Source organism: Balaenoptera acutorostrata, chromosome 7, assembly GCF_949987535.1.
Source record: "Balaenoptera acutorostrata chromosome 7, mBalAcu1.1, whole genome shotgun sequence".
Taxonomy (NCBI): Eukaryota; Metazoa; Chordata; class Mammalia; order Artiodactyla; family Balaenopteridae; genus Balaenoptera; species Balaenoptera acutorostrata.
In genome coordinates this window covers 2530535-2544758 of record NC_080070.1, presented here as the reverse complement: position 1 = coordinate 2544758, position 14224 = coordinate 2530535, and the positions used below count along the sequence as shown (strand labels likewise).

Genomic DNA, 14224 nt, shown 5'->3' with positions numbered 1-14224 from the left:
CCCTCCAGAGTACGTAGAGTTGTGGCTTGCCGTGACAGGGAGGCGGCTGTGGGGAGCACCATGCCCAGCCCCCTGGCCCCCGCTGGGTTTGCCTGGGATACAGTGGGAGAAATTTGGGCTCTGGGGCCGATAAGGACTGGACCCAGATCTTTGTGTTACTCGCAGCAAGTTTCTGAACCCCTGTGATCCTGCTGCTTTGTCTACAGAATGATGGTAGCACAGAAAGTGCCTACCTAGTACCATGCTTGGCACCAAGATAGGTGCAGACTTCGCTACTTCCTTTTCCTTCCTTTTCTTTCACTCCAGTTTGCTGGGTACTGTGGTCTTATTTAGACATTAAACCCTTTTCTGATAGTGGATAAAAACTACAGAAGGTCCTTTCGCTCACGGTATATTTTAATGGATTCTGATTTGTTCACTTTTGTATCTTAGTAGCTGTGAAAAAAAACCCCAAGCTTCAACCTTGAATAGTTCCTTTTGTTGTTGCCAGGTCATCATGCACGGGAGAGGCCGGGGAATGGCAGGTGCGATGGGCCGGGGCCGCCTGATGCCGAACAAGCAGAATCTCCGGGTGGTGGAGTGCAAGCCTCAGCCCTGCGTTGTGTCTGTTGAAGGGCTTTCTTCATCCACTACTGACGCCCAACTGAAGAGCCTGCTGATGTCAGTAGGACCCATTCAGGTGGGTCACCTGGGCCCGCTCTGTCGGTGCCTGTTGTCCTTCCCAAGACTCGGTTATTTCTTCATTTAAAATCCCTTTGTGTTGGTTACTTCATGTTAAAACAGGACTCTTGAGAAGAAAGACACATATTTTATCTACTGTGCACACTTGATGCCAGAACTTTTGCCTTAGGGTTAGATTATTTGGAAATTATCAGGTGCTCAGAAACGTTATGAAATATTTATTCTAGCTGAACAAATTATCCTTTGAAATCCTCATATTATCCTAAAGTTCTTATATGCACCCAAACACACAGTCTTTTTGCTTTATCACACACTTGTTTTGTGTGTAACAATTTTAAAATTTTAAAGTATTTAGCCTTTTGACCTTAATTTTCAGAAATAGCCTCACATGTTAACACCTTTGGAACTTGCTTTAGACTTTACAAATGTAAAATAATGTGGACTATATTTTGGTCTCTTAATTTTAAAACTGGCTAATTCTAAATGCGTGAAGATCTCTGCTGAGCTGGCTGCAAATAGGTCTCCAGTTGTGTTGTAAACAAAAATTGCCACTGAAATCCCTGATCGCTCCAGCCTCTAGAGCCCTGGAGGTAAACCAGCGCAGTGGGTAGACCTAGTTTTCCTTGAGCAGCGTGTCCCCAACTCTGGCCTTTCCTGCCAGCTCCCCGCCTCCCCGCCTCTCCCCCACTCCACAGCACACCCCCCCATCCTGCACCAGGATCCGTGTCTGAGGCTGGAGCACTTCGGAAGGATGTTTGATGCAAATCGTAGGACGTGGAGTGTGAATGTTAGATTTCTGAGTAAAAAGTGCACAGAAAGGGGGCTTCCCTGGCGGTCCAGTGGTTACCGTGCTTCCACTGCAGGGGGCACAGGTTTGATCCCTGGTCGGGGAGCACTAAGGTCCCGAAAGCGTCATGGCCAAAAAAAAAAAAAAAAAAACACAGAAAGCACAGAGTGCTTTCTTTTAAGGTGTCTTGCTTCATGGGTTAATGGGGAAACAGAGTTGACACAAGTAATTAATTTTTAGTGTATTTTAAGCCTTCATCTACCATTGAGTGTTGACAAGAGTGAGGCGTAGATGGAAGCCCTTCCGAGATGATTTCGTTGTTTAGGTTTAACTACTTCTGCCTTCATCCTTGGATTCTCAGAGAGATGGTTAAGCTTAGTTTTCATGTGTATGTAATAGTGAAACGTTAACCAGAGACTGTGGCTTCTGTTTTTAGTAGGGTCAGTTTCCCAGCTGTGTGGTCAGTAGCGGCTTGTCAGTCATCAAGAGGCATTAAGCTCTTGTCCAAGGAGAGTTGTCCTTGGACAGTCCGTCATAACACGGATTAATCTGCAGGAACAGAACTGGCATTAGAGAACTTACAATGCATTAAAATATGGTTATCCTGAGTGGATTCTCAAACAAATGGTGGTTGAAAACTTGGGGTCAAATCACAGTTCATCAGGGAGCCTGGAGTTAAAGACCCGGGGCCTCGTCCAGTCTGTTCTCTGAGGGCTCGTGTTCCTGGTGTCTGTGTTTGGGTGGGAAGTGGTAGCACTGTTGCTTTCCACATGTGACCTGCTCGTTTCCTGGGCTTTGCTTCCTCCTCCGTATCTTGAGCATCCTTGAATGTGATTCGGTTTTCAGGAAGTGTGAATGGCAGTGCTGTTGCTGCTTACAGCACTGCGTGAGGTTGACGGCCCTGCAAAAGTTAGCTTGGAGCCACTGCTAAAACACCGAACCTTGGTTTTATCCATCTTAAAAACTGAATTTTGAGTTCTTCATTTTGGGGGCCATCTTTCCTCCCATTTGCCTTTTTTTTTTTTTTTTTCCTCCTGTTCTGGAAAGAAGGATTAGAGATCATTGTGTTAAGTAAAGTTTAACTGAGGGCACTTAAAGCCAGGCAAAAACAATGTCAAGTGTCTTAAGGGCTTCTCTTAACTAGAAAGGGAGAGGAAGATAGGAAAATGAGAGTGGTGTTTTCTGAGTTACATCAGGTACCCTGAAAATGCCACCGTAAAAAATCCCCAAGGGTGATGAATCTAGCACTTACTCAGTAGGGCATGTTCGTCCATCCCAGGGAGCAAAAAGCAGAGCTCTCGTTTCTCGCCAGTCTTACTTAGTTCTATGGAATGGTTTTGAGGGGGAGTTTATAGATTTTTAAACACTGCATTCACAAAGTGCTGAGTTTCTCAATTTAAAAAAACAAACAAACTGATCTGTCAATAGCAAGCTTCTGCCAGCATTAGATAGCTAAAGAATGATATTGCTAGGTATAAATTTTTTAAAGCCGTTTATAACAAGACTTCATTGTGGTTTAACTATAAGTACACTTCAGAGGGATGGTTAGGGGACCCAGGCCCCCCGCCCCGGTGTGCTGGCTGAGGAAGAAACGTGTCAAGCCTCTGGTGGGCTGGGCTGTGGTGCCACCTGGCGTTCACTTAGTGTAACAGCAAGAGGCGGTGTCTGGACTAGAAAGGCCCGTTCCTTTGGGCCTTTAATTATGGGAACGGCAGTAACAGCACGTCAGCTCTGCTTCTTTACTGTGGCGGCGTCACTCCCCGGTTAGTGTGCTGTCCCCTTAACCTGTTCTCATAAGCCTCTCTAAAGAGTCCTTTTTAAAGACATTTATCTGTAGACTCACAGAATAAGAAAAAATGATAGGATTTTGTCAGAAATATTCTGACCAGCGGTAGAAATGACACAGGAGGCATCGCAGCATGTTTGAGAGTTTCAGGTGAGAGGGTGCAGTGAGAATAAGCCCACCTGGTACTCTCTAGCAGTGATATAGAAAGAATCAGAAAGAAGGTTCTGCCCGGACACTGGGGGGTCTTGCTCTTAGGGAAGGGAGGGGCCGGCTGGGTGCGGGTGGGGCTCCGGGAGGCTGACCTGTGCGGGGGCGTGGGGGCTCCACAGACAGGTGAGCCTCGCGCAGGTGCCCCTCCGGTGACCAGCACACGTTCCCACGGAGCGGCCTCCCGCTGCGTTCCGGAGGACTGAAGCCGAGTTAACTCTTCGGGTCAGGAAGTAAGGTAGTTATAACTTCTGAGCCCCTTTGCTTAGCTATCCTTATTTCCCTGTTTGTGGGATTTTGCCTAAAACTGTTAGGAAGAAAAATGTGTTATCCTATAGAGAAATGAAACGCCATGGTGTAAAAATAAAAGTATTTTCCTTGTTGTGATCATCACTAAAATAAAAAGCCGGGCACTGGCCATGAGCAACGGCAGTAATAACCGCTGAGGCTTAGATTAGGCCAACACGTGCCTGGCACTGTGCTGTTCACTTTTCCCCGGCTTCTTCCCTGATTTCTCCAACAACCCTGGAAGGTAGTCACTAAACCGAGAGCCCGAGTGACCGGAGTGGCCATGGCGGCTCGTTCTCGAAGCTGCCGGGCCCTCCGGGATGCGGCGGTGCAGCAGCAAGTGTTGGGCTTTGAGAGAGGGCTTCGGTTTCGGTCCCGAGTCTGCCGTTTCTTGGCGTGCAGCTCCCCAACCAAGTACGTCACCTGCGTGAGTCTCATGAACCACACAAGCTTGCAAGCGCTGTCTCCTACCTCTTTCACCATTCCCTGGCGTCGCCCAGAAGGGGGAATGGAAGAAACACGGAGGCCTCCACGTGCCATTGAGGGAAAGCGTGTGCCCTCGAAAGGCGGCCTGCTGCCCCAGAGCAGAGTCCTCTGGGGGGGTCGCTTCAGGCTGCTGAGGAGAGGCCCGCCGGGACCCACCAAGTTTGCCAGGCTCCCAGTGCGGTAGTTCCAGGGAACCAGACACTTGGGAAGCCCTCGTTCTGGCGGGTGTCTTGGGCCCCCCAGTGAGAGGGAGCCCCTTTGAGCAGTCGTGTAAGGTGGGGTCACGTTGGAGCATCTCGCCTTCTGGGATGAGACCATGTTACCTTCTTTGCGTCTGGTTCTGACTGACCAGGGATGTCTGGTGGGTGATGTGGAGAAAGCTGGGATCTCAATGAAAGCAGTTCAGTCATTTTGAAGTTCAGGACGTTTGGGAAGGAAAACACCAGGCATAGTCAAATGTAGACTTTCCGAAAACCGACGTCACGAGGTTTAAAGAAAATATAGGCGTGGCCGCATGATCTGAAACCATAATGGGAAAAACTGTTAATTGGAGGCTCCCACACAAAGTTCTGAAAACACTGTTGTAAATAATCCCAAAAGAAAAAAGAGGATTCCAGGCAGACCATGTGATAAGACACGGGCTCTTACCTGCAGGGCACGTTTGTACAAGATGAAGGTGAGTGTGGAAGAGGAGGGCCTCAGAATGTCTTTAAACTGTATCAGAGCAGAAAGAACAGCACTTACGCCGTGGACACAAGGAAGCCCAAACATAGGAATCGAGGAAAAAACAGAATCGGCATCAGAAAAGACCACACACGCTGCGTTGATCAGTTAAGTGTGAACAGGCACGGGGGGAGTCGTTGATTCCCGTGAGAAGCAGCGTGTGCGATGGAGCAGGCTGAGACGCTGCCCCCTCACCAGCGAGGGGTCGGGTGGGCTGCGCACAGAAGAGAGTCCGGAGCGAAGGGGTCCTGCGCCATGCTGCCCGAGGACTGGCTTGAGGAAGCCGACTGCGAGGCCGGAGGAGAAAAGATTTAATGGGCATAGGCCAGCTGCCACCAACACGTGCAGGTGCCACCGCGTGAGAAAGGAGGACTAGCGCGTGTCCCTCGATGGTTCCCAAGCTGTCCCTGGAGGCTGGGCCCACCCCAGGGTGTCTTATCAGGTCTGGGGTGGAGCCCGAGAGAGTAGATTTCTAATGATTGATCAGTGGGGCTCTTGTTTGAGCAATTTCACTTGTTTAAAACAACTAATATCAATATCATTTTTGGCTTTAGGTTGATTCCTGAAGGTGCTGGGAACTGTTGGCCAGAGTGGGAGAATAGTTTAATTGATTTTCAGGGCTGCAGAATCATTTCAGAATCCCCTTAACATTCACATGGGGATATAAGTATACGTATAGCTGATTCACTTTGTTATACAGCAGAAACTAACACAACAATGTAAAGCAATTATACTCCAATAAAGATGTTTTAAAAAAAAAAGAATCCCCTTAATATTGTAATTTATTAGTATACATGGACATGAACACAAGCTCTTTCTAGAAAGAGGAAGAACTTCTCCTAATCAGGGAAGAAACGGCCAAGGTTCTGAACAGCATGGACATTTTTCTGGACTTAAATTGTATTGTAGGTTGTCGCAGCTTTTCTACCGTTAACGTAGTGCCTTGTGGCAGTTCAGTCAAATGGCCCTGAATGGGATGGCTGAATATAAACAAAGGAAGCGGCCAATTAAAGGAGTATTTTAACTGGTAATTTGCTACTTATAGTAGCACAGTTATTCTCAAATTGTCTGCAGATGTCTTGTCTCTGAAAAATGAGAAGTGTATCAGGGTGGGCGTGGGCAAGTTAGCCTTTCTGTCCGTGGGCCAGTACCGTATTTGTGGGGGAGATGGGGCGGGGTCAGAGTGAGTGTGTAGACTGGAGACAAAGTTTAACTCTTCGTTCATTCTGGGTGAATTGAAGTGTTTAATTATTTGGAAATGGGCTGCTGATTAGAAGAAGCACGTATTTTCAAAGTAGAAGCTGGTGATCATAATAAGTTTTTAGCTTATTAGTGGACAGTGTCTTTTCCTCTCTTCCCAATAAAGTGATCGCTAATACTTGTCGTTTTGGTAGGTCAGAAATGGTTGAATATTGACAGTTTTAGCAATTCAATCTTATATCTGAAAATAGGTTTTGTTTTTTGGAAAAGGGTGCAAAAATGTCAATAAAGGGGAACAGACAGAAAACAAATTTTAAGACAGTGTTCTTATTACTTTTGTTGACTATTGAGAACCAACTCCTTCCTGTGATTTAAAAATTTCATCGAGGGACCTCCCTGGTGGTCCAGTGGTTAAGAATCCGTCTTGAAATGCAGGGGACGCAGGTTCCATCCCTGGTCGGGGAACTAAGATCCCACATGCCGCAGGGGAACTAAGCCTGCGCGCCACAACTGGAGAGGAGCCCGAGGGCCTCAACGAAAGATACTGCATGCCGCAACTAAGACCTGATGCAACCAATAAATAAATAAATAAATATTAAAAAAGAAAAAAAGAATTTCATCGAAAGTTTATGCTCTCTTGATCGATACCTTCTCAATCGAATTGAGCTTTAAACCACTGAGATACAGATAAGCGTATCTTCTTACCTCTTACCTTATAAATTGGTAAATGGTAAAGAGGAAGCTTCATGCCTTCATTCCACATTGTGAAATCACCCAGAGGAAATGACATCTAGACATGCTTTTTCTCCAAAGAAGAGCATAGTATTTTCAAAATCCAGATTCCATCTGTGAATTGTAGAGTGTGGGTAATTATTTGTGATATCATAACAAATTAGTTTTTTCTTGTCTGTTCCTAATTGAGCGATTTTTGTAGTTTTGGACAAAATAAGTTTAGGTAAGTTCTTCTAAGTCTTGTGGTAAGAACTGCCACAGTGCTGGCAGCAGTTAGTATGAAGCTGTGCCTACACCCCAGCGCCCTCGAGCCCTGCAGCCATGTGGCTGGAAGAGGAAAAGGGTGCCTGAGGCGCCCGAGATCGAATTAGAAAGCAGGGCCTGGTGGGAGGTTCTGCTGCAGTGCTTGGGTTGGACTTGTGACTTGAAGCAGGCCCTTACCCACATTCTCCTCTGGCCTCCTCTGGTGGTGACAGGACAGCACTGCATTTTCTCTTCAGGAGCAGTTCCAGAAGAGCTTCAACAACTGGAGATCGTTCAAGGATAAGGCACAGAGTGGGCGTGAGCCGAAAGCTGGGGCTGGCAGAGAAAACAGGTCTTTGTCAAGTAACAAAAGTGGAATTTGAGAGGCCAGAAAAGCCGCATGCTGACAATGTGTCCAAGAGAAATTAATTGATGGCGTTAATTAAAGACCAAGTTGCTGAGCTTTACTTGTCCAGTTAACTTAATGATAAGTGAAATCATCAAGAAAAATCTTCTGCGTCTGGTTTTTATATCTGAAAGAAGAGGAAAACTCTGGTGTCTACTAAACTGGTTTCAGAAACCCAGGCAGACAGAGCTCACTGCTGCCTAGCGGCTGCCTCTGCCACCTCCGGGCCTGCTCCTCTCACTGGTCCGGGTCTGGTTGGCGATGGGCCCCAGGCTATCTGACTGCCCCTCCGAGTGGCGTCTGCGTGTGAACCTTAGTGCCGTGTAACGCGGAGACTTGAAACTCTTCATTTCTGTGTGAAGCACTGGAAAGCAACTTTTTGGGAAGAATATTTTTTTAGCGCTCTCCTGGTCATGTTTTACTCATCGGAGTTCTGTTTACTAAAATGGAGAGTGCTTATTTCATATACAGTATACCTTTTTTGAACATATTTCAAGGAATTGATATTTTGCCTGTGTGCTTTTGTTGTAGGTCTTTGAACAAATGCTTTAAAATGAAACAGCCATGTGTGTAAACACTTCTAAAGGGTTGTGTGTTACCATTAGTTATTTTTTCTGGCTGTTAAGCGTCACTGGACAGAAGCCCAGACACAGCAGACGGTTCCCCGCCACTGAATCCTGTGCTGCTTCCTCAGGCTGTGTCCCCGTGGTAGCAAGGCCCCCCCTGCCACTTTGCTCATTGCCCCAGACACACATGGCAAGTCACCAAAATGCTTGAGAAGGATCAGACTCTGGAGAGTGGGACTGGCTGAGAAATCCGAATTCTTCTCCGGCCCATCCCTCCCAAATCCTGGAATCCTACATCTCCAGTCCTCGGGGAAGCACAAAGCTGCCCCTTGTCCTCAGGGCAGGTGTGAGGGAGGACCAGGTGTAAGTCCACTGTCCCTGCACCCGTCTCTTCACTTGATGGATCCATCTTCTTCATGAACTCACTTGGTTTTTACTGCAAACAGTAGCCTCAGGAATGGTTGTTTCAAATCCTAAAGGTTTAATTTTTTTTTTTAAGGTTTTTTTGATGTGGACCATTTTTAAAGTCTTTATTGAATTTCTTACAGTATTGCTTCTGTTTTATGTTTTGGTTTTTTTGGCCACGAGGCATGTGGGATCTTAGCTCCCCGACCAGGGATCAAACCCGCACCGGCTGCACTGGAAGGTGAAGTCTTAACCACTGGACCGCCAGGGAAGTCCCCTAAAGGTCTAATTTAAGATGCCACTTCTCTCAGACTTTTTAAAGCACAAACCGTGACCAAATTGTGCTGATGGCTGCCACAGACACAGCTGCCCCTCACTGTGGCCCAGCTACATATATGAAACCCTTAATTTACCCCAGTGGTAATTAGGAGGTAACTACCCACTCCGACCGTGGGGTCCCATTGCCTTACGGCAGTTCCTCCTGTATGATGAGTATTGTACTTTTAAAAAGCTGACTGAGGGCCCCGTGGAAAATCGCCTGACAGGAAGACATGAAACCAGAAAGTAACTTTCCAAGGACACCTGTCCTGGGCCTCCCCAAGAAGGTTTAGAGAGAAGATTGGGTGGCTGACGGGGCAAACGATGGCAGGTCTTTATATATATGTGTGTGTGTGTGTGTATGTGTGTGTGTGTGTGTGTGTGTGTGTGTGTGTGTGTGTGTGTATATATATATATATATTTAGTTAGTTAGTTAGTTAGTTTATTTATTGTTTTTGGCTGCGTTGGGTCTTCATTGCTGCGCACGGGCTTTATCTAGTGGCGAGCGGGGGCTACTCTTCATTGTGGTGCGTGGGCTTCTCATTACGGTGGCTTCTCTTGTTGCGGAGCACGGGCTCTAGGCACGTGGGCTTCAGTAGCTGTGGCTCGTGGGCTTAGTTGCTCCGTGGCATGTGGGATCTTCCTGGATCAGGGCTCGAACGTGTGTCCCCTGCATTGGCAGGTGGATTCTTAACCACTGCGCCACCAGGGAAGCCCCCACGATGGAAGGAAGGTCTTAACACCAATCTGGGAGGATATGAATGAGTGCTGCTCAGGGCAGTGACTTACTGAAGCACTGGTTTTGGATAGATTATCTGGGTAGGTTACAAAAAATAGCCAGGGAGGTAGAATTAGTTTGTTTTAGTGATCTAAGGGTCAGCCTGGACTCAAATTTTGCATTAAATCTAATGTATAAAAAAATATATATATATATTACACCCTATACAACAGGATTCTAAAGTGTTTCTGTCATCTTCCTTCAGAGTTTACAGATGCTTCCCCAGCAGCGGAAAGCCATAGCCAAGTTCAAGGAACCCGCCCATGCATTAGCGTTTCAGCAGAAGTTCCACAGGTAGCCTTGGATTCCCCGGTGACAGGTGGGAGATGGAAGGGGTCCGTGCTGCCACCTGCTCTCTGTCTCTTCGGAGCCGCACCGGGGGTGCAGAGAGAGGGCACGCCGCCTCCTTTTATGACGTGGGTGGTCACCCCTGGGTTTGTGTTGATCTTCCCTGCCAGTCTGCATGTTTCCTTCTACTTGATCGGGTGGCTGCTGGTGTGCAGAGGTAGCTTAATGGTCACTGTTTCTTTACATCCCCACAGGCATATGGTAGACTTGTCCCACATAAATGTGGCCCTGGTTGTTGAGTGATTTCTGGCAGGAGAGCCCGACCGTCACACTGCACACGCGCTGTGGGATTTCTTCCCGGGAGCCGCCGCGCAGAGCCCCGCGCGCTTAGGTCTCTCCCTCCGCAGCCCTGCGTGGCTGTTGTCTGGAGCGCCCAGCGGCCCAGCACTGACTCCAGAAGAGCTGACCTTACGGGACGCGGCAGACTCGACTCGGTGTTAGATCGCTTCACATTCTCTTGTCACCACAAAGAACTACAGGTTTCGCTTTCTTTTGTTTTCAAAGTGCTTACAATGCATGTAGACATCGTTCTTCGTGATCTTATGTATGATCGATTACAGCGACTTAGAGTGAGTAAAGAACATTAACGTCACAAATTCTCAGTAGTTTTCACAGCAAAGAATATTTGATAATGGTTGCACTTATCTTCAGTGCAGGCTAGATGAGCGTTTTCTCAACCAGCTTCACTTGTGTTACCTTCTCAGAAAGCCCTCAAAAGGCTCTTGTAAAAACGTAGGTTAAAATTCGGGTGATTATGATTGGCAGTTGCATATCCTGGAAAGCAGGGTATGAGGGTGGTTGGGAGCGGTGCCAATTGTGTGGCCGATTCTGCTTCTTGTAAATATTCCAAAAGCACCAACTGTATAGTCCTAGTTCCAAAGGGAAAGCCCCTTTTTATACTCGTCCTGAATGCGGCAGAAGTGCTGCTGGCTATCGTCACGCGCCCCCAGGCTGAGAGCAGGTGTCGGGACGCCCTCACCTCCAGCCCTCGCTGGGCTCCCTGCTAGGCGAGCTGCGTAGCATACCTGCCAGGCGAGGAGGGTAGGACAGCCTGAAGCTTTCGCAGGCCTGTTTGGTTTTTTCCTCTTTTTAAATGCAGCCCCAAGGGGCATATTCATGTCACCGGCTATGTGACGCATATAGAACATTCTTGGGCAACCTGTGATTAAGATTTTCTTTTTCGAAGGCCTTTTGAGCAGGGGCTGCGCTGTCCTTCAGCGGACCCGAGAGCGAGGGGACGTTTGCGCTGGCTTGTCGCGCTCCGTGGCGTGTGGCGCAGTGTGTCTGGGGGATTATGGGTAGGCTCCTTCAGGTGAGAGATGCTTCCTCCCCTTAGAGTCATCTGTAGTAAAATTCATGTTGGGCACACGTGGAAAAAAGTGCCTTATCGTACTGCTCATGAAGGAGTTTCACTATTTTGGACTGATTCTAACGTGGACCTGAACTATTTGAGCAAATGATACCGGGACATACTCAGACTTTTTAGCTATATTTTATACCTAAGGTTTCCTGTGAGATTTATTAATGGAACTAAGGGAAATAGAAGCCTGTTACCACCAGTTAATGCGTCTGGTTAGCCTAGCGAGGACCAGATGTGAGCAGGAAGCCCCCTGCAGCAAGGCGTCCCTCCTTCTCAGCCTTCTCTTGGGAGCTAAGACACAGGTCATGTGAACTTGTATCTTCTTATTTTCACAGTTGAAATTTTATGTTACTTTTTCAAATTAAGTTACCAGAACCAGAGGAGAGCATTTCAGACCCGGTGAGACTTTCTGTAGCATTGATTCCACTGTGGTGTACCATGTGCTAGGAGTGAGCTTGGAATGTGAAGGTGGGTGTTGATGGCTGCTCTTCAGAAGATTTCGGTTCCAGGAAACTATAGGCACTCGTAGAACACACTAGAACACCCCCCCAGCTGAGGTGCCTGGCCACCCGTGTTCCAGAAAGCCCCTGCCTAAGCCTTGGGAGGTGGTGGTGTGTGCCAGCCTGGCCCCGGGTGCTCCAGTGGAGCTTCCAGGTGGCCAGTGGCCACTGCCCCGTCCTCACAAGTAGTAGATACAGGTGTGTTCACAGGTTAGGAGCGTAGCTTATGTGGCTCTGTCCACAGAGAGCTGCGTTGAAGTGGTGAGTTGGGTAACCTGCAGGCACCACATAGGCGAGATCCAGACCACTTCCCCGCCCTGGGCAGCAGGAAGGCTCACAGTTAATGGACTTATTTTATCACTGAGGACTTAATGACGCAATGAGCTGAGTTTACAAAATTTTACCGCTTTTTGAAATAGTCTGAGTGTGTTGTGGCTTTGAAACTAAAAATCTGCATGTTGTCTCAGGAAAGTAGCCATTCAGGCATACTTTCTTCTAGTTAGTGGTAAGAAACGAATCCTATTTGGGCTCCTTTGTTCAAGGCAGACCTCATGGCTACTTTAAGGTCTGTTCTTGTGTTGTCTGAGTCTGACAGGGGTGCCCCGGGACAGGTGTGTGTCTGTTAACAGTCTACACACACAGAGAAGTAAGCTTTCTCTTGATAGAATGTTCTTGAAAGGCCAAGTCGAGCCAGGCCTTCCGGAAAGGACTGGTTAGAAAGGCTTCCCACGGTCGCCTCCTGATGCACACGGCCCCTGGTCACGGGCTCTGTTAGTGCCAGCCAGGCCTAGGAACAAAGGCTTGATTTCCTTGAGGGAAACTGGAAAAGGAAAGAAAGAAGCAGAATTAGAAAGGAACGTTATTTCCATTTTCGGTGCACTTCTCGCAGTGAAATCAGACCACCGTGAGCTGAACCCTCTTGGAAGATCTGCTGCAACCATTATCTTTGTTCTTTCTTTATCATGCATTTAAAGGATACGCAGGAGCAGTTAGCATACCCTGTAAATATGGACCTCTTAAAATGAAATGTTATTGGAAATGCTTTCAATTCAGCAGCATCTTAGCTATTTGTTAGTTCTTTTGTGTTGTCTTATCAAAGTTTAATGGATACAGTTCCATAATTGTTGATGTGTTTGTGTGTATATTCGATTTTTATAAAGATGGTAGTAAGTCAATACATTTATCCTGACCTGTGTATTATTTGTTCACAAATTCAAGAAGCCAGTAAATATCAGTGTATCTCAGAAGGTAAATACAGCAGGTGACTGTGTGGCGTTGAGGAGCTTTTTCTTTTCGCATTATCTTGTTTTGATTTTATGCTGTAATATAAGTTCACTTAGCTACTTATCTGAGCGTAACCTTGCACTACCGTTGGTCTGGCCACATGTGTTAAATTCTTATACTGATATCCTTCTCAAGGAGAAATATCATCTCTTTTTTCCAAAAGAAATATTGCGGGTTCCCCCCTTTCTGGGCAGGCAGCATGCTAAGTGGGTGTCTGTGCCCCCTCCCCACCGGGGGGGGCGGGGGGGGGACGGGGGAAGGGAGGGGGGTGGCATCATAACCATTCCTAATTGGGGGTCTTCCTTCTCATGATTTGTAAAGGTCCTGGATAAACAATTGTTTGTGCTTGGTTCTGTAGCATTTCCGAATTGTGACAGCTTAGATCCTGCACAGAGGGGTCTTTTTTTAAAGGGCATTTGGCTTAATTATGCAAACAGACTTTGTTGCTGGAAGGAGGCTGGGAGAGGTGTCCAGGGTGAGGGAAGAAGGAGCCTAGAAGTGGGGCGAGGAGAGTTGTAGCCCGGAGGGGTGGTAACGAGGGTCAATCAGAGGCTTTGTTCTAACACGCTGGCTCTGCACAGGAGTCAGCCGGTCTGGTGGGGAGGCCTGTGGGCGGGCGGCGGGCACGGTGGGCTCGGTGGATGTCCGCTGGCGGCCCGGGCTGGAGGAGGGTCGTCCGCACCAGGTCCAGCCCCTTGGGCTCGGTGGACCACCGGGCTCTTGGACAGGAGGAGGCCTGGCTGGCTTGCGTGGAGGGTAGATGAGAACTGAGGCCGTGTTGTTTTGAGAACCTGTCACTTTCTTTTTTTAGTTTTTTTTGGTTTTTTGGTTTTTTGTGTTTTTTTTTTTTTGGCTTCTGGTTTTTGTTTTGTTCTGTTTGGCTTTTGTTTTCTTATGTTTTTAAATTTCTTTGTTGTTTAATTGAAGGTAAGCTCAATGTGCTCGTGTCCCCTTCTGGGGACGGTCGGGTTTTGGTCGAGGTCTGTGTGCAGAGCACCTAGAGCCGCCCTTGGGGGCTTCTGTCCTGCCTTCTGTCCCTGAGATCCTGGAGATGCAGCAGGCCGCTTGTCCAGAAGCGTGTCCCGGCGGGCGCAGGCCCGCGCTGCCCTCGCTCTCCTAGTGCCTC

The 14224-nt window shown here is 47.7% G+C and overlaps 1 protein-coding gene across 9 annotated transcripts in view; it reads left to right on the top strand.

The window, feature by feature from the left end:
• RBM33 (RNA binding motif protein 33) overlaps window positions 1-12989 on the top strand; it is a 114419-nt gene extending 101430 nt beyond the window's left edge. For all 9 annotated transcript variants that reach the window (XM_057549616.1, XM_057549615.1, XM_057549612.1 and 6 more), the window contains 3 exons: window positions 491-679; window positions 9812-9900; window positions 10149-12989. In XM_057549616.1, coding sequence (XP_057405599.1) covers window positions 491-679; window positions 9812-9900; window positions 10149-10197 — 327 coding nt within the window. In that variant the 3' untranslated portion in view covers window positions 10198-12989. The remainder of the gene's footprint in view (window positions 1-490; window positions 680-9811; window positions 9901-10148) is intronic.
• Window positions 12990-14224: the final 1235 nt, after the last annotated feature.